We start from the raw sequence: 18,263 nt of genomic DNA, 5'->3' as shown, positions 1-18,263 counted from the left end.
TGGCTAGAAATGATAATGTAGCTAAAACAAAAGGTTTGTTCAATCTTATGAATCGTCTCATATCAATGTGAGCTGAGTAAGGTGGTATCAGGAATATCACAGTGCGCTTAATTTCTTACTAATCATATTCCAAATTCTGGTACCCAACTTGACACATCCCTATCCAATAAGAACTATGCACTGAAGCCAGGGACCATGGCCTATCTTAGATCCCACTGGGGACAGGAAACATTCAGCCCTCTCCTCCCTTTCCCAGCCCCCCAACCAAGTAGGTTAAAAAACAAAGCCTTGGGGCTCTTACCTTGTGGTGCCACACTCTGCTCTTTCACCTAGGAAGAAAACTACATGTGAATTTTCAGGTGGTTTTCTCATGCAGAAATGGTACATTTATCTTTTAAAAACAGAACCCCCCCCCCATGTCTTTACACCAGAAGTCAATTGACTGTGACAAATTAGAAAATGGATACACCTGAAGGTACCTGCTGCTTGTTTCAAGGGATAGACATTGCTTTGCTGCCCCTTGCTGATATACCTACCCATATCCAGGCCTTTAAAAGGTCTGGGCATCTTAGAATCCAGGGGGCCCCAATGGTACAACTGCTCGCATTACTAATGATAAAGAATACTGCTAAGAGACAAATGGTCCAAGGCAATCCCTAGCGGGTTTCTGGATAGGGCAAATCACATTGCCTGGCACATAGTAAGTGCTCAGTAATTGTATGTTGATTGATTGATGTACCTTCGTTCTACCATTTTGATGCAGGTTATAAATAGACAACCAAGTGCTGAAGCAGAGTTCACGAAAGGGTCAAAGAACCAGAGCAAGATCTCTAGGTCACTGAGTAGGTCCTCTAACAGGGATTTATGGCAAGTCAGAGACCAGAACTGAACAGAACAAGAAAGGGTGGGTGGGCTATAATCTGGCCCATGGAAGAATATCCATTTTAAGGAGGTCAAGGATCATGGGATCTAGGCTCTGAGCTGGAAGGGACCTTGAAGGCTATCTAGTCCAACATCCTTATTTTACAGATGTGGAAATTGAGGCACAAGAGGGTTAAGTGACTTGCCCAAGGTCATACAGGTAACAAGTAGCAGAGCGGGAATCCAAATCCATTACTCTATTCAAGTGAGATCTGAGAATTGGCTGGAGGGGCAGGGGTTAATCCATCTCTTGTGGGTACCACACTGCTTCCAAGTAGCAAAGTAAAGTAATGCCAAGTTAAAAAGAAAGAGAACTAACTAACTCATCATGATAGCCCAAGGGTTGTAAAGGGCAGGCCAAAAGTCATGAAAGGGTTTTAATATTGAATATTTGTTTCATTTCATTTTTAATTTAATATTTAATAACTCCTTTATTTTTTGTTTTTAATTCACAATACCATAGCATCATGTAAAGTACATACAGGAAATGAATTTACATTATGTATGAAAAATACAATTTCATAAATGGTGAAAAATAAAGAAAAATAATCTGCAAAGTTATTAAAACATGGTGACTTTTGGGCCCACCCTATATTTGGAAAAAGGAAGGCTGTGATCCTCCCCAGACCTTTTCAGGAGACATGCACCTTGAGAACTTCCAGCCTCCTGGTCCCCACTACAACACTAGACCCCCCCAAAACAAAAGACCCAAGATGTCAGTCCTAAGTCATTGAAGCACGGGGATGGCCTATACTTACTTCTTGGCCTTGGGGGTGGGGGGAACAAGCAGCAGAGCTAAATCTCCTACTTCACAGACAACCTCCTAAGAGGGTCTAGCTCTACAATAGCTCACCCCAGCTTTCCCAATGAAATAACCAATGGCCCTATAACAAAGTGTTTCCAACTCCAGCATAGGCTCAGATCCCACCCAAAGGATCCATCAAAGAAGCCTCTATCTCCTTTCCAGGGCACTCAGTAAAGGAAGGTAATTTGAGGCATGATGGGTTAGGGGAAGGAAGCTGGGTATGAAGAAGCAAGAAAAGATTCTGTCCATGGCTAGGCTGGCAGAAATAAAAAGATCCTTGGTATCCTAGAACAAACTCAAATAGAAATAGGGGCCACTAATTCATACCTAAAGATTGCTGTAGGCCAAACATTGGCTTAGTTTTAAAGTGTAATATTGTCTATGTTTTATTGTATTTTGATTTATTTAGTGAAATATTTCCCGATTACATCTTAATCTGGTTCTAGTGCGCAGTGTTGCAGGCGGCATGTGGCCAACAGGGGTTGAAGTTAGTGATGTCAGACGGACCCAAAGCTCAGCAGACCTTGGACGTGACCCTACCAAAAAGGAGAGTGGTGCTGTGCTCCCTGGGAGTCTCCATCCCACTTGAGGGCTGGTCATGAGGAGGGGATTCTAGTCACAAGGGGCTTTTGAAGAGTTTTGTTTGGGGCTCTGGTATGAAAAGCAACAATGGTTCACTTGTTTTAAGAGTCCTGAAGGCCCAACCACAGCAGAGGAATTAATGGTGGATCCAGCAATGTAATGTGGATGAATGACTGAAGACCTAGCAGTAATTCACCAACCCTGGTGCAAACGAAAGAACTGTATGCTCTGGTATAGAAAATGACTTTTTAGGATAAGAAAAATCAGACGGAAGTGAGCCCTAGCTTCTACATATCGCCCATCCAATGTAGCAGTGGAGAGCAGCGGCTCACGCCAACAGGGAGCCCCGGCAAGGCTTCAGTTATGGACTACAAGCTCCCTGAAGGCAGGAACTAGGTTTCTGCCTCTCTTTGTATTTCCAGCACTTAGCACAGTACCTGGTCCATAGCAGATAATAATGATGATGATAACAATAACTAATATTTATAGAGTGCTTACTAGGTGCTAGGCACTGTGCTAAATGCTTGAGGACTGACTCATTTGTATTCACTGGCTTTATACATATGCATTATATGTTTTGCCCGTATTTATTATCTCCTCCATTAGGAGTAAGCTTCTAATGAGTATAAATTGTCTCATTCCTTGTACTTCTATCCCCTTTGACTACCACAGTGCATAACACATAGTAGGTACTTAATAAATATTTGTTGATTGATTAATTGGTTGTTTAATGACACAAGGCATGGGGGTGGTAGATGTGAAGAATGTGCCTGGTGATTGGTAAACAGCCCAACTTGTTGGGAAGCTTAGAGTGTAAGAAAAGGTAACCTGAATCCCATCTCCGGAGGACCCTAAATGCCAGGCTGAGGATTAGGACTTTAATGAAAACAAAGCGACATCTTTTCTTACCCCCACCATTTGCAAACACCACAGTGGGATTTCCTCCTTCCTGGAGCACTGGACATGACAAATAAACATCCAATCCTGCTCTGGCATTGGCCAGAGCCTTCTCTCTAGCCACCTCCTCCCCCCTCTTTTCTGGCCGCCTGCTTCAGAGTCTATCCCCTGGAGGAATTTCCACTCGGGCCCTAACCCCAGTCCACCTCACCCTCAGCCCTGTCCCATTGGTGATGGCCTAAGAATACTATCTCCAGAAAGCCAAAGCCTTACTTCACCCTCCCTATCCACTCTAGCCACCTTCCACACAGCCCCCTTGCCCAAGAAGCCAACCATCTGGCCATTGCCCTCTGCCCTTTCCACCACCCTTCCCCTATGAAACATGGTCAAATCATATGTGTTATTGGTCCTGCACTTGTTGTTCAATCATTTTCAGTCGTGTCCAACTCTGTCACCCCATTTTCTTGGCAGAGATACTAGAGTGGTTTGCCATTTCCTTCTCCAGCTCATTTTTATGGATGAGGAAACGGAGGCAAACAGGGTTAAGTGATTTGCCCAGGGTCGTACAGCTAGTAAGTATCTGAAGCCAGATTGGAACTCAGGATTGTTCTTGGATAGGGTGTGTCAATTTACTCACTCTCCTCTGGCTTTACTCACTCACCATCCCTCTACCTGGACCAAAGTGCCCCAACCTGGCCTCTACTGTGTAGTCAGCTTCATCAAAATAGAAGCTCTTTGAGGACAGGGGTTGTCTTTGTATTGTATTTATATCCCCTGAGCTTAGTATAATGTATGGTACCTAGTAAGCCCTTAATAAATGCTTTTTCATTCTTCAATCATCCATTCATTCTTCCTTCTCTTTTCATTCATTCATTCATCCAACCTTTCTTCCTTCTCTTTCTTCTTTATGCAGCATTTAATTTTTTCTTTTTTTTTTTTTTGCGGGGCAATGAGGGTTAAATGACTTGCCCGGGGTCACACAGCTAGTAAGTATCAAGTGTCTGAGTTCAAATTTGAACTCAGGTCCTCCTGAATTCAGGGCCAGGACTTTATCCACAGCACCACCTAGCTGACCCCACATGTAGCATTTTTAAACGACTGGACTCCCAGCATAATTCCAGAAGCCCACCAAGGGTGCCTGGCCGAGGCAGAAAAGCCAACCAAAAAACCTTGAATGCCATATCACGGAGATCAATCAATCCCAAGAAGGGTCAGTCAACAAGCATTTACTAAGCACCCAGGAAGTGCCATATATTGTACTAAACTCTGGGATTTCAAGAAAAGGCCAAAGACAATCCTAGTCCTGACAAAGCATGCAAACAACCTTAAACAAAGAGCAGATACACAAGATAAATTGGAGATAATCAACAGAGGATCTGAATTAACTGGAGCCCTGGCCAGAGGAAGGAGGAGATGAGTCAGAGGTTTTTCCAATTTCCTGGCTTTCTACAGCATCTTTCCCTAAGAATTTAGAATCCTTCTGCTGTGTCGATTATCTCATCTTACTCATGGGAATTGGGAAGGAGCAGGGATCACTCTCCCTCCCTTTGCAGATGAGGCTCATAAACGTTAGAACGATTTGTCTAGGGTCACATAGGGAGGAGCCAGAAGCTGACTGCCGGACTCACAGACCACAGTGAAGGCCTTGGGAAGTATCACTACGACCCTTTCCACCCATGCCCGCACTCAGATACTAAACAACTAACTAACTAGGACCCTGAAATAAGCAGAGCAGATCAGGCAGAGTACAAAAGAGCCAGGACATGTAGGGGTGTCTGGGACTCCAGAGAATTATGGAATGCTCTCATGGAAGGGATGACAACCAAGGAGAATAAGGGAGAGAAAGGACAGAAAATGAGAGACCAAGAAGAGGCAGCTAGAAGGTCACTACTAAATAAATCTCTTTGACATGGAGTTCCTGGGTAGAGAAACCACAAGTCCTCGCTACAGTCCAAGAGAGCAGGTATAGAAATTCAAAAAGCGTACCATAAGAAATAAGTTCTTCATTTTCTCTGTCAAAACTGGATGGCTGGGGCAGCTAGGTGGCGCAGTGGATAAAGCACCGGCCCTGGATTCAGGAGGACCCGAGTTCAAATCTAACATCAGACACTCGACACTTACTAGCTGTGTGACCCTGGGCAAGTCACTTAACCCTCATTGCCCTGCCCCTCCCCCCCAAAAAAAACTGGATGGCTGGGATAGGGCATGGTTGGGAAGTGATTGGAGGCGGGGGAGAGGAGAAAGAACACAAAGCAAAGAAGATAAAAAATTAGATTTTGAGGAGACAAAAGGTTCTCCCATCTCCAGCCCTGTGGTTGTCATTGTTGTTTGGTTATTTCAGTCATATCTGACTCTCCATGAGCCTCTTTGGGGTTTTCTTGGAAAAGATACTGGGGTGGTCTGCCATTTCCTTCTCCAGCTCATTTTACAGATGAGGAAACTGAGGCACAACCAGAGTCACACAGCTAGTAAGTGTATGAGGCCAGATTTGAACTTAGAAAGATGAGTCTTCTTGACTCCAGGCCCAGCACTCTGAGCCACTTAACTACCCCTAAGTATTTATTAAGCACTTACTATGTGCCAGCCACTGTGCTAAGGCCCAGTGAGACTAAAAAAGTCAAGAATACTTTGCTTGCTTTTGAGCAGCTCCCATTCTAATGGGAAAAACAACATAAAAATAATTTTGCATTTAAGAGATACAAACGTGTAAACAGAAAGTCATCTCAGAGGGAAAGTGCTAACAGTGGCCCCAGAGGAGGGGACCACCCTGAAAGTCTCCTGCAGAAGGTGGATTGGAGCTGAGTCTTCAAGAAGCCTGGGAAACCAGGAGCATAGCAACAAAAGGTTCTTATCGTAGGTGGAACCAGACCTGAGCCTTGTGAGAAGTGAGGAATTCCAAGAGGCAGAGATGAGGAGGGTGTGAGTTCCTGACATGGGGGACAGCTCACATGGGTCAGCAAGTTCAGGAGACAGCTAGCAGACCAGTCTGGCTGGAACATGGGGGACATAAAGGGGAGCTGTTTGGGAAAATACTCAAACAGTGGCTGGGAGCCAGATGGACAGAGCCTTAAATGTCAGGCTCCTCAGAGCTTTGCAGTTTATCCTAGAAATAATAGGGAGCCACTGAAGATTTCAGAGTAGGGACCTGTGTCTTAATAACATAAATTTGGCAGAGTTGGGGAAGGAGAGATAAAGCGGGAAGAGACCATAAGCAGGCATACCAGTATGAGGAAATTATGACAAGAGTACAGGCAAGGGGTGATGAGGGACTGAATTAGAAGCTGTTTTCATGGAGAGGAGACAGATATGGAGGTAGAATCAATAAGATTTCATTTGTTCTGGGGTGAGAGAGATCACAGATTTAGAAGTGGAAGGCATTTTAGAGATTATTGAGTTCAATGCCCTATTTTACAGATGAGAAAACTGAGGTATAGAATGGTTAAGACACTTGCCCAGCTTCATACAACTAGTAAATGCCTGAGGTAGGATTTGAACTCAGATACTCCTGACATCACATCTAGCACCTGGTCCACTATGCTATGCTGCCTTTCAAGATGGAAGAAACAAAAATGTCTCTAAGGCTGTAAGACTGAGTGACTGTCAGGATGTTGGTGAGCACGTGTTTTACTGTTGTTCAATATGACTGGAGGACTCACAGGATAGATAAATTATCACGCACACCCCACATGGCAAACTGAGTCAATTTTCCACTTGCCCAAAGAGACCCAGTTAGAGTAAAGACCCAGACTTTGGTTGAAAGTTATAACACAGAATAAAACCGTACTGTACAGAGCCTCACTATACTAGGGATTTGGTTATCTCAGAGCCAAGTTCTTCCTATAACACAGGAAGCTTAGGATGGAAAGTTTACCAATCCCCTGATACCCCTGTAAACAAAGGGTTTCCAAAGCTTTGGATATCTGCAATGGTTCAACCAGTTAGTTGCCCAATGCTAGAAACATCAGGATGAAATCCGCAAGACCCTGGAGTTCCCATTGGCTTGTTCCAATGGGCAAGGCCCTTGTCTGAGCAGAAAAATACAAAATTTTCTCATGGACGAAGATCTTCCCACTTGTCTGGTGCCTCACATACGTAGATGTTGTCTGCACGGACAAGCCAACAGGAAGTATTCAGAAGCTTGGCCAGCACTAGTTAAACACAGTAATGTCTCATTTATCCAGCATCATCAAAACCCCCAGATGACAGAAGTTTATTCACTCAAGGACCAACATCTGTTTTATCTTAATTTTGGATGGACACCTTTCTATAAGAGAACATGCACTTGACTAGTCCATTCTTCAAGAAAGTACATGCTGAGCACAATATAACTTTTTCTTGATCATTATAATGAACATTAATTATTTACTGGTCTTTAAGGTGGTAATGTCCCCAAGGACATCCTGGTATTGAGTGAGTCAAGCTCTATGTCCCACTTCTAGGCATTAGGGTTCTTTTGCTGGGTTGATGGTTGCTTTGTCACCTATCTTTTCTCTCTTTCAGTGTTCCTTGCTGCTCATCTGCTGCCTACTTTTACACAGTTGTCAAGATCTTTGGATGATTTTCTTGCTCTTCCCAAGTAAATTATATGCATTTTCTGGCACCTAAATAGTGCTCAAAGGCTTTTTTTTTGCTTCCAGGTTTGTAGCCATGTTCTAGGTGTCTAAAACCATAAAATCAGAGAATAGGGAGGAACTTTCACATAATCTACTAATCCAGGCTTCTTTTATAGATGGGGAAACCAAGTCTCAGAGAAAGAAAAAGACGTACTCAATGTCATACATCTGCTTACTGGCAAAGCCAAGGCTAGAAACTGCATCTCCTGCCTCTCTAGTCCAAGGCTCAATGTTGCTAGAACTGACCTTTGGGTAAGTGAATGGAGGAGGATTGATGCTTTTCTTTATTTTTTCAAAAACTCTTTCAGTCTCCATTTCAACTTGATTCACATACACTTGGTCCCATGGACTATGCTTGACTCCATTGTCAAGAAACAACTCCCACCCTAAATCATAGATCATTAGTGACAGAAGGAGCCTTAGTGATCATCTCATTCCGCTGGAGGAAACTGAGACCTAAGAGGTAAGGTGATTTTCACAAGGTCACACAGCAAACTACCAGTAGAGATGGGACTAGAACCTGGATCGCCTCCTCTCAAACCAAGGCTCTTCAACTGCATGAAAGGAGAAAGTGCCCAAAGATCCCCCAAATGATGGGCAAGACTCAGTGGTGCATGATGACACATCTCCTCACTCTTTGTATTCACCTCCAGCTAAAGGGACAAAAGCAGAACATAAAAAGTGCTGATTCAGAGCCTGGCCCTTCTTGTGATGGGCTGCATGTGCTCAGCTTGGGGCTCACAGCCAGGGTAGATGGATCCTTCAAGCATTTCCTTGAGATAGTCATTGGCCCACGCCCACAGAAACGCTATGCTTGTTTCCTAAAACTGTAGAGCCCTGAGATTCTCCGGCTGGGTTCCTCCCTCACCATCCCTATACTTCTAAAAGCATTTGTCCTGGGATCATCAGTGGTTAGTCAGCTCAAAGCTCCAAGAAAAAGACTGTTAAATCACATTTTGGAGTTAGGTGGGGCTGAAGGCTAAATAAACTTGGAAGACTAGACAGGTCGGGATCTGAGCCAACTAAAACTCATTAATTTTTTATTGCATTAAGAGCATCCATGCAAAGCTTTAACAAAAGATTGCATTTGCTATGGCTAATGGTAGAGCAGGAAAGACATACTCTGTCCTCCAAGTAAGAGTCGTCCAAAAACTTATAAAGCATCCCATCTTCCAAAGAGGAGATAGTTCACTTAGGAAAACAAGGCTAAATTTGCTACTAGCAAGCTTCTTTGGCTCTGCGTTAGCCGTTCCAAAAAGCTCTGGCCAGTGCCCTGGTTTTAAAGGTAAGGCAGAAGAGACAACGATATGGTTCATCAGGCATCTCCATACCTCCCTGAAGTTAGCAGGCTGGAAGACCAGCTCCAACCAGATCTCCTAAAGGGCTAGATCTCTGGGGGCCCTAGGGAAGAATAAGGGGGCTTGCTGTGTGACAGTGCCTAGCACATAGTAGGCATTTAATAAATGTTTGGGGGGGGTTGTTTGTTCTGTTTTGTTTTGGTGAGGCAGTTGGGGTTAAGTGACTTGCCCAGGGTCACACAGCTAGTAAGTGTCAAGTGTCTGAGGCTGGACTTGAACTCAGGTCCTCCTGACTCCAGGGCCAGTGCTCTATCCACTGCGCCACCTAGCTACCCCTAAATGTTTGTTGAATGAATAAATGTGGAACAAAGAACAGTATTGCTTGTCCTGGAAAAGGTAGGAAGTGTGGGATGAGAAGTCTAAACGGGGCTAGGGAGAAGGACCGAAGGTGAACAGAAATAAGGCAAAAATGGATTTCTCTGTCCTCTTGTGCCTTTCCAGTCTCATCTTGTGCACTCGGCTTCAATCCACTCATCATTCTCTGAATGCGCCTTGGGCTTTCCTGCCTGTGCACTTTTACTCAGCACATTCCCCTCACCTGGCACGACCTCCCCTTGCTCCTGGAGCTACCCAGCAAAACCCGATTCCCTCTTCAGAGCCCAGTCCAAATGTCACTTTCTCCAAAAAGCCTTCCCTAATCCTCTCAAATCACATGATTCAGGGGAGGGAGGGACCTTGGAGAGCTGGTCCAGCACCTTTCCTTTTATACAGGAGGACACTCAAGCCCTAAGAAGGATGGTGGTCATACTGCTCCTAAAGCCTGATGGTCTCTTCATCTTAGACATTGTCACCTTCTATTTCACAGTCCTCTCACTGGACTGTAAGCCCTCTTTGAGGTCCTCTTTGCATCCCTACACAGTACCTGGCATACAGTAAGTGCTTTATAAATGACCAATGAAGGAAGGAAGGAAACAAACATTTATTAAGCACTAAGTACAGACCATTCACCACTCCCTGCCCCAACCAAGCCCATCAGCCTCAATGTCTTCTCTTTCCTCTCCACCATCCCCAGCCCACGTCCCCCAGAACTTCTACTACCCAAAGGATTTGGGGAATAAAGGTACAAGGTTGGAGGAGAGCCCTGACCTCTCCCCACTCCCTACTTTAATGTGGGCCCCCTACATGCCACCCTGGCCCTAGAGTCAGAGGGATGGCTGGGCACAGCCCAGGAAATGGAGGAACAAGAGAAAAGCCAATCCCTAGTGGGCTGCTCCCAGAGGAATCCCTGCAAACCCTGACAGGGCTTAGGGAAAGGATTTGGCTGGTCACCCACAAAGAAATCAAGACCAGGGAATTCCCTCCACATTACGGGGCTTTAAAAACACATCAGGAAACACAGGGCTTCTCCCCGAGCATGGAGCACCCAACTCACCTTCTCCAAGGGTCTGCTTCAGTAAGTCATGCTTAGCCTGCAGCTTGGTGATGAGATTACTGCCATTGACATATTCTTTAAATTTCTGGAAAACACAAGGCAGGAGAAAGTTAAGGATGGAGGCCCAAGATACTAGCTCCCACCTCTGGGGTTTAAGTCAGTACTGGTGGGGGGGACACAAGAAGGAAAAGGAGAGCGTGTTGTCCTCCCAGGAACCATACTTAAGGCATGGGGTAGAAAGGGCCCCAAGAGGGAGTTCGGTTTGCTCTCTCACTCCACGCTGCTCAGACATCAGTCTGTTAGGGTCCTTTGTCCCTGGGCATGCATTTCGGGTCAGGGTTTGGGAAAACAAGGAGTCCCAGAGAAAACAGCCCCGTGAAAGCCCCCTTTTGTCAGCCTGGGCTCAGCTAAGCAGAGTTCCTTCTGTCACAGGGCCTCTCACTCCCTTTGTGCCAACAGCAATAAAGACCTGAGCCTCCAGGGAGGGAAAGGGGGTGCTTTATCAGCTCCTTCAGACAGCAGCTTCTGAACAAGTCTGGTTTATTTGGGTGGGGAGCAGAGAGGACCAAGGGGAGATGGTGCCCACTTTCCCAAACACAAGCAATCTAATAACGTCCTGCTCTTCAAAGTCCTTTGTGCATTCTCTTGCTTATTATTGTGGTGTTGGTTCTTACAGGAGACTGGATATGGAACAGTGCATAGAAAACCAGCCTTGAAGCCAGGAGAGCCTAGATTTAAGGTGATCCTGGGGAAGTCACTTAACTTCTCAATCCCTAAGCATCTCTCTAGTTTTGTTTTTTGGTTTTTGGGTTTGGTGGGGCAATGAGGGTCAAGTGACTTGCCCAGGGTCACACAGCTAGTGTCAAGTGTCTGAGGCTGGATTTGAACTCAGGTCCTTCTGAATCCAGGGCCGGTACTTTATCCACTGCACCACCTAGCTGCCCCATAGCATCTCTCTAAGACAGCAATTTTTGTTTAAATATTTTTATTTAAAGTTTGGAGTTCCAAATTCTATTAGTCCTTCCCTCCTTCCCTTCCCCCCTCTCTGAGGCAGTAAGGAATTAGATGTGGGTTATACATGTGCAATTATGTAAAATGTTACCATATTAGTCATTTTGTATAAGAAAACTTGAATAAAAGAAAAAAAAACAGCACGCTTCAGTGTGTGTTCAATGAATATCAGTTCTTTCTTTGGAGGTGGATAGTATGCTTCATCAATAGTCCTTTGGGATTGTCTTGGATCATCGTATTGTTGAGAATAGTTAAGTCATTTGCAGTTCATCAAACAATATTGCTGTCACTGTGTGCAATGTTCTTGGTTCTGCTCACTTCACTATACATCAGTCCATACAAGTCTTTCCAGGCCTTTCTGAAATCATCCTGCTAGTCATTTCTTATAGCACAATAATATTCCATCACCATCATACACCACAGCTTGTTTAGCCATTCCCCAATTGATGGGCATTCCTTTGATTTCTAATTTTTAGCCACCACAAAAAGAGCTGCTATCAATATTTTGGTACAAATAGGTCTTTTACAAGGCAGGTATTTTTAACCTCAGGTCCATGAACTTGTGTTTTGTTTTACATTTTGATAACAGCATTTCCATGTAACTGGTTTCCTTTTTATTCCTATGTATTTTAATTTATCTATTTTAGAACATGACTGAGAAGGGGCCCGTCAGTTTCACCAGATTGCCAAAGAGGGTCCCTGATGCAAAACAGTTCAGTGCCACACCTCTAGGACTACAAGTTGAGGGGGTAAAGATGCAACCAGCATTGGTGGAAAGAGTTTCCTCAATGAGGGAGTTCCTTCTACCCATAACATCACAGCCCCAGTGCCTATCCTCCCATCTGAAGAGAAAGGCTGCTTCAGGGTATAGCGGAAAGATTGTCTCAGTGGAAAGATCTGGGTTCGACTCTAGCCTCTGACACTGAGTAATCATAGTTCAGGGCAGATAGGCCACTTTACCAAGCAGAGCATCTCTGCTTGCTCCCTCCTTCTCCTCCATTACATCTAGTCTTACAGAAGTTTCTGAGGCATCGGAAAATTAAGTGACTTGCCCAGAGTCACAAAGCTACTAAAATAAAAAATAAGAGATGTGTATTATTATTACCACTCAACACCTAACATTCATAAAGTGTTTTAAGGTAGACAAGCTGCTTTCCCCACAATAAACCTGTGTGATGGCTAGGTTAGGTCTTAAATATTATTCCACATTTTCCAGATAAGGGAAGGGAGACTCTGTGAGCTTAAGCAATTTGCCCAAGGACACATGGCTAGTAGGAGGCCAAGCTCAGATGAGAAGCTAGGGTGTCTGCCTCCCAGCTTGCTCCTTTCACCCACTATCTTCACTGTCTCTGATAGATGCTGGTCTATGCCCTGAAGGCCCAGTCTGTATTAGACCGATAAGTTATTTATCTATCATCACAGGGGTTGGTTCATTAGAGAATGTAAATAACCCCGGAGGCCTTGTTTTTCTGTACCTGGGCCATCAATCAATCTGTGACACCCTTCTCCCCGCCCCCCCCCCCCCAACCAAGGGCCGCATGTGGCTTTTCCAACCTTGCCAGGATCAAGGAATCACAAAATTATGCAGAATTTCAGGGCTGTGAGCAACTTCAGAAACCATCTAGTCCAGCACCTTTATTTTTCAGTTAGGGAAGTTCAGGGAGGGCAAAAGGCATTGCCCAAAGTGGAATCCATGAAGCAAATATTTTTTTTTTAAAAGTTGCCACTGAAGATTTCCAAGTGCTGACACCTTTAGAAGTTCTCTGATGCCCTTGAAAATATTATAAAGGAATGATTAGGGGGAAGTGAATTAAGCACTAGCTTCTAGAGTCCCTCCATCAATGACATTGGCTAGTTCTGCCTTCCTCCCAGGATGGCTTATTCTGATTGGTCACCTATGCTAGGCTCACAGAAATTAACTCTGCAAAGGATCATCGAGGTCATGTAGCCCAACCCCTTCATTTTATAAATGAGGACCGGGGGCCCAGAGAGGTTAAAGCGATTTGTCCCAAATCACACCGAGCCCGGATTCTAACGGAGGACCCCAATCCAGCATTTTTTCCACCGCCCCATGCTGACTCTCATTACCCAAAGGAATGAACCTTTAGGGGGCATCTCCAAATACCCCAACCAGTAGGAGAAAAATAATCTGGGGCCCTCTCTGGAGAGATGGAGAGCCGACTGTCAATCCCCTCGGGCGAACACACAGACTGTTCTCAAAGCAGACAGCCCGACTCTACCATTCCACAAACATACCCGTAGAGTTCTCTCGTGAAACCTGGCACCTGCTAAGATGACTCAGCCTCATTCCAGCCCACCCCACAAAATACTCTGAGGTCTTTATAGAATAACTCGTGAGTTATAATGAATTTACCAAATGGCAAGATTCTCTCCACTACTGCCCTTTGCTAAAACCTCCAAGCTCATTCTCTTCTCTTGTTTCAGAAAATGAGGAGGCTCCCTGCTTGTGCCACGTCTGGGCGCCCTGAAGTCTGTTTATTGGACAGGTACAGGGTTCCGCCGGCTGACGCTGGTCCCCCTCTCCTTCCTTCCCCCACGCCTCTCCTTACAAATCTTCAGCTCATTTCCTGCAGTCTCAGAATCCAGCTCACCGTAAAATAAAACATTTCGGTTTCCTGCTGGTTGGCTCGCCTCTTGGCAATGTTGATCTTGCTCATGTACGTCTCAGATGCAGCAGATTTGATTGATTCTGTGGATCGACTGTGTTGGAAGGCGTCAGAGACATCAAAATCCTCCACTGTCAACATGTCCTGGAGGGTCTGCATGGTGGCATCCAGTGTTTTCCGAACCTGGGAGGAGGGGGAGAACGGAAAGTTATAGTAACAACATTTCCATGGATTTCTACAGTGCCTTTCCTCTCACTGTTATTTAATTTCATCCTCCCAATGTCCTTGTAAAGAAACGGAATCAGAGATTTAGGGCTTGAAGGGATCTCAGAAGCCATCCAGCTCCAACTCCCTCATTCTACAGGTGAGGAAATAGGGACCCAGAGAGTTCATGTAACTTTCCCAAATTCACACGGCTGGTAAGGGACAGATCTCAGACTTGAACCCAGGTTCACTGAGTTAGGCCCAAAGATATTAAGTGACTCATCCAAGGCCATATCATCCCCATCTTCCAGGTGAGGAAACTGAGGCACCGAAAAGCCAAGTAACTTGCCCAAAGTCACCCAGCTGGTTAGTGATAGAACCTGGGTCTCCTGACTTGGAATCATTTCTAAGCATAACTTAGATGAAGGGATAGATAGCCTGAAATTTGATGAACATGAGAATTACTGGGCAAAGAGGCCAATAGGCTCAAACAGGAGAGTAGTCTTAAATCTCTTTGAACAGATTGTACAAATCCATGGATTTAATTTGGGGGTTAAATTGATAGTGACACCATTTAATCAATCTAATCAATAATCAATCAATAAACACTGATTCAGCACCTACTATGTGCTAGGCATTGTACTAAGTCCGGAGGATACCAAAAAAGACAAAAGACAGTTCCTGCCCTCAAAGAGCTTCCAAACTAACAGAGAAGATAATTTGCGAACAAATATATGCAAAGCAAGTTATGTACAGGATAAATAGGAAATAATTAACAATGAAAGGCACTGGAATTAAGAGGGACTGGAAGGGCTTCCTGTAGAAGGTGGGATTTTAGTTGGGACCTAAAGAAAGCCAGGGAGTGAGACCATTCCAGGTCAATAGTCAATGGAGGAAGAAGACTGTTCCAGGCATGAGGGACGGCCAGAGAGAATTCCTGGAGCTGAGAAATGGAGTGTCCTGTTGGTGAAAAAGCCAAGAGGTTCACTGGATCCAAGAGCACGCATTGGGGAGTAAGATGTAAGAAAGGTAGGAAGGGGCTAGGTTATGAAGGGAAGCATCTTTGTTTTTGCTCCTGGAGACAATAAGCAACTTTTAGCTTTGTACTTTAAGCCTGAGGAAGGGGGTCATGGGGAAGACAATCCCATCCTGTCACCTAATTGGGCAGCTGAGTGTCATGATGGATGGAATGTTAAACTTAGAATCAGCAAAACCCAAGTTTGAGTCCTGCCTCAGACACAAATTAGCTATGTGACCTCGGGCAAATCACTTACTTTCTCTCAGGCCCAGTTTTCCTATCTGAAAAATGGGCATGAAATCAGCATCTATCTTAGAGAGCTCTTAGAAGGATCAAATGAGATAATATGTGTAAAGTACTTTACACAACCTTAAAGTACTAAATAAACATTAGCTAATATTATTATCTCCCCTTATTCAATTATCTTCCTCCTCCTCAACTTCAAAAAAAAGAGAAATATACAGGATGTCTCCAAAGTATTAGTACACTATGAAGTTTTAATAGCTTAATTTAATAGTTTTGAGCTATTAAAGCTTAAAACTGCAGTAAGTCTTGAGGAACATCCACATATAATCTTTCTTTAAAATCTCTATATTATTCCCACCCAAGTTGGTACCAGCAAAAGCAAGATCCAGCTTAAAGACTTGGGATGGCTCCAATGGCTGAAGTTCAAGAAAGAACATCCAGAAAGATGTCAACAGTAGTTATGCTCCAACCAAGCCTTCAGAGGTTAGCACTCTGGGGAAATGATGTCCTTAGTTTCTACCTGCATCAGCTTATGATGCTCAGAATATAATACAACTCACCCGCATCTCATTCCACCTTTCACCTTTCCATTTGTCCTTTTTTTTTTTTTTTTTTTGGTGAGGCAATTGGGGTTAAGTGACTTGCCCAGAGTCACACAGCTAGTAAGTGTTAAGTGTCTGAGGTCAGATTTGAACTCAGATCCCCGTGAATCCTGGGCTCTATCCACTGCACCACCTAGCTGCCCCTGTCCTTTTTTGAAAGACCAAATCCTGCAAAGGTGGTATTCATTCGCCTAATCCCACTATCGATTGGCATGGAAGTTTTGACCTTCTCTAATTCCTTCTATGGTTGCTCTGCCTCTCCTTAGGCAACCTGGTGGGGCCCTGTTCCCAAAAGCTCCCCATACTGATGCCAAACTTGGTATAGATGCCCCATCAGCAATGCCAACTAAAACTCAGAACTCTAAGATCGAATCCAAATCTTATGCCCTCTCCTGCTTACTGCCTGATTGACCTTGGCCAAGTTACTCAACCTCTTTTTTTTGGAGGTCCTCAGTTTGCTCATCTGTGAAATAAAGTGGCTGGATGAGATGACCTCTGAGACCCCTTCCAGCTCTGGATCGATGATATGCTATCACACCACTTCTCATAGAGAGAAGAAAATAGAAAAATACAATTTTGAGTTTCAGAAGAATTAGGCTTGAAGGCCATTTAATCTGAGCAAGGCTAGGAAGTAGGGAACCAAATAAAGCTACACCTTGCTTTTGTTTTTTGTTTTACCATCTTGGAGAGTTTGGGGAAGCTTTTGTTGAATGGTTGGAGAGGAAGGGGTATGTGTTATGAGCAGGAGAAAATCAAGAAGAGAAATGGAAGCTCCCTAGGAGTAACCCACTGTTTCTGTCCCACCTGGTCTATAATAACATGGGGGAAGGAAACATGCCGAAGGGGAAGGGACTTCTCACCTCTTCATTCTCTATCTTGAGGGTGGCCAGGCGAGACTGGAGCTGGTGGTAGCGCATGAGCAACTCTGTCTGGACTGGCTGCTGGGCGCTCACTTGGCACACCTGTGGGAGGAAAACCTAGTCAGGTAATGGAGTCCAGGCCCTCCCCTTCCTTCCACCATCCTGCCCTCTTTCCCCTCCTCAACAATCAGGAGAACATCAGCCGTAACACAGCCTGGCACAGTGGAAGGAGGGAGAGCCAACCCTGGGAGTCTGGAAGTTGTTGTTACTCAGTTGTTACGGTCATATCCAACTCTTCATGACCGCGTTGCAGTTTTTCTTGGCAACAATCCTGGAGTGGTTTGCCATTGCCTTATCCAGGGTTCAAATCCTGCCTCTGACACCTACTGGTTGTATGACCCTGTGCTAGCCACAACCTCTCAGCATCCTCAGGCAACCCTTTTGAACTGTACGTTGCAGAGCCTGTGCTGGTCTGCATTGGCCCAAGGAAACTCTCCCCTTGTAAAATCACAAACATAAATAGCCACACCACAGCTCCTCCAGTCTAATACTCTGCCTCTGACAGGGGCCAGAAAGGGATGATGGTTTACAGGAGAGCATGATAGCTGACCCTGACTCATTCCTCCAACAGAGCAGGGATGTCATCCTAATTTTTTTTTTTTTTGGTGAGGCAATTGGTGTTAAGTGACTTACCCAGGGTCACACAGCTAGTAAGTGTTAAGTGTCTGAGGCTGGATTTGAACTCAGGTACTCTTGACTCCAGGGCCGGTGCTCTATCCACTGCGCCACCTAGCTGCCCAGACGTCAATCTAATTTATCAGAGCTTAGAGATCTTCCCTTAAATAGTGTGAACTGCCATCCCTTTATGCCTCAGTATCCACTCTACAGGGCTACTATCAAATGAGCTGAGTTTACATACATGCCTGTTATTGCTATTATCACACAAGATATTATTACATAAATTATTATTACTTATATCTGATGCATATTATACTTATTGTCTGATACATATTAGTACTTTATTGCATAAAGTTTACAAGAAAGCCTGCTATTAATAATGATCTCATAGGCATTAGTTTAGCTAAAAGTTTATTGAATCAATTTCTATTTTTGACCTTTCTCAATGCTTGAGGCAACCAGTGGCATG

General features: G+C 44.5%; 1 protein-coding gene across 1 annotated transcript in view; it reads right to left on the bottom strand.

Annotated features, from left to right (window-relative positions):
• The window catches only part of SRGAP3 (SLIT-ROBO Rho GTPase activating protein 3), a 301,360-nt gene that overhangs the window by 66,191 nt on the left and 216,906 nt on the right, over positions 1-18,263 (bottom strand). Inside the window, 4 exon segments of the mRNA XM_043982005.1 lie at positions 302-329; positions 10,549-10,633; positions 14,172-14,369; positions 17,117-17,218. Coding sequence (XP_043837940.1) covers positions 302-329; positions 10,549-10,633; positions 14,172-14,369; positions 17,117-17,218 — 413 coding nt within the window.

This window comes from Dromiciops gliroides, chromosome 1 (genome assembly GCF_019393635.1).
Source record: "Dromiciops gliroides isolate mDroGli1 chromosome 1, mDroGli1.pri, whole genome shotgun sequence".
Lineage (NCBI taxonomy): Eukaryota > Metazoa > Chordata > Mammalia > Microbiotheria > Microbiotheriidae > Dromiciops > Dromiciops gliroides.
The sequence above is the reverse complement of the archived record's forward strand: the minus strand, read 5'-3'. Positions and strand labels throughout refer to the sequence as shown.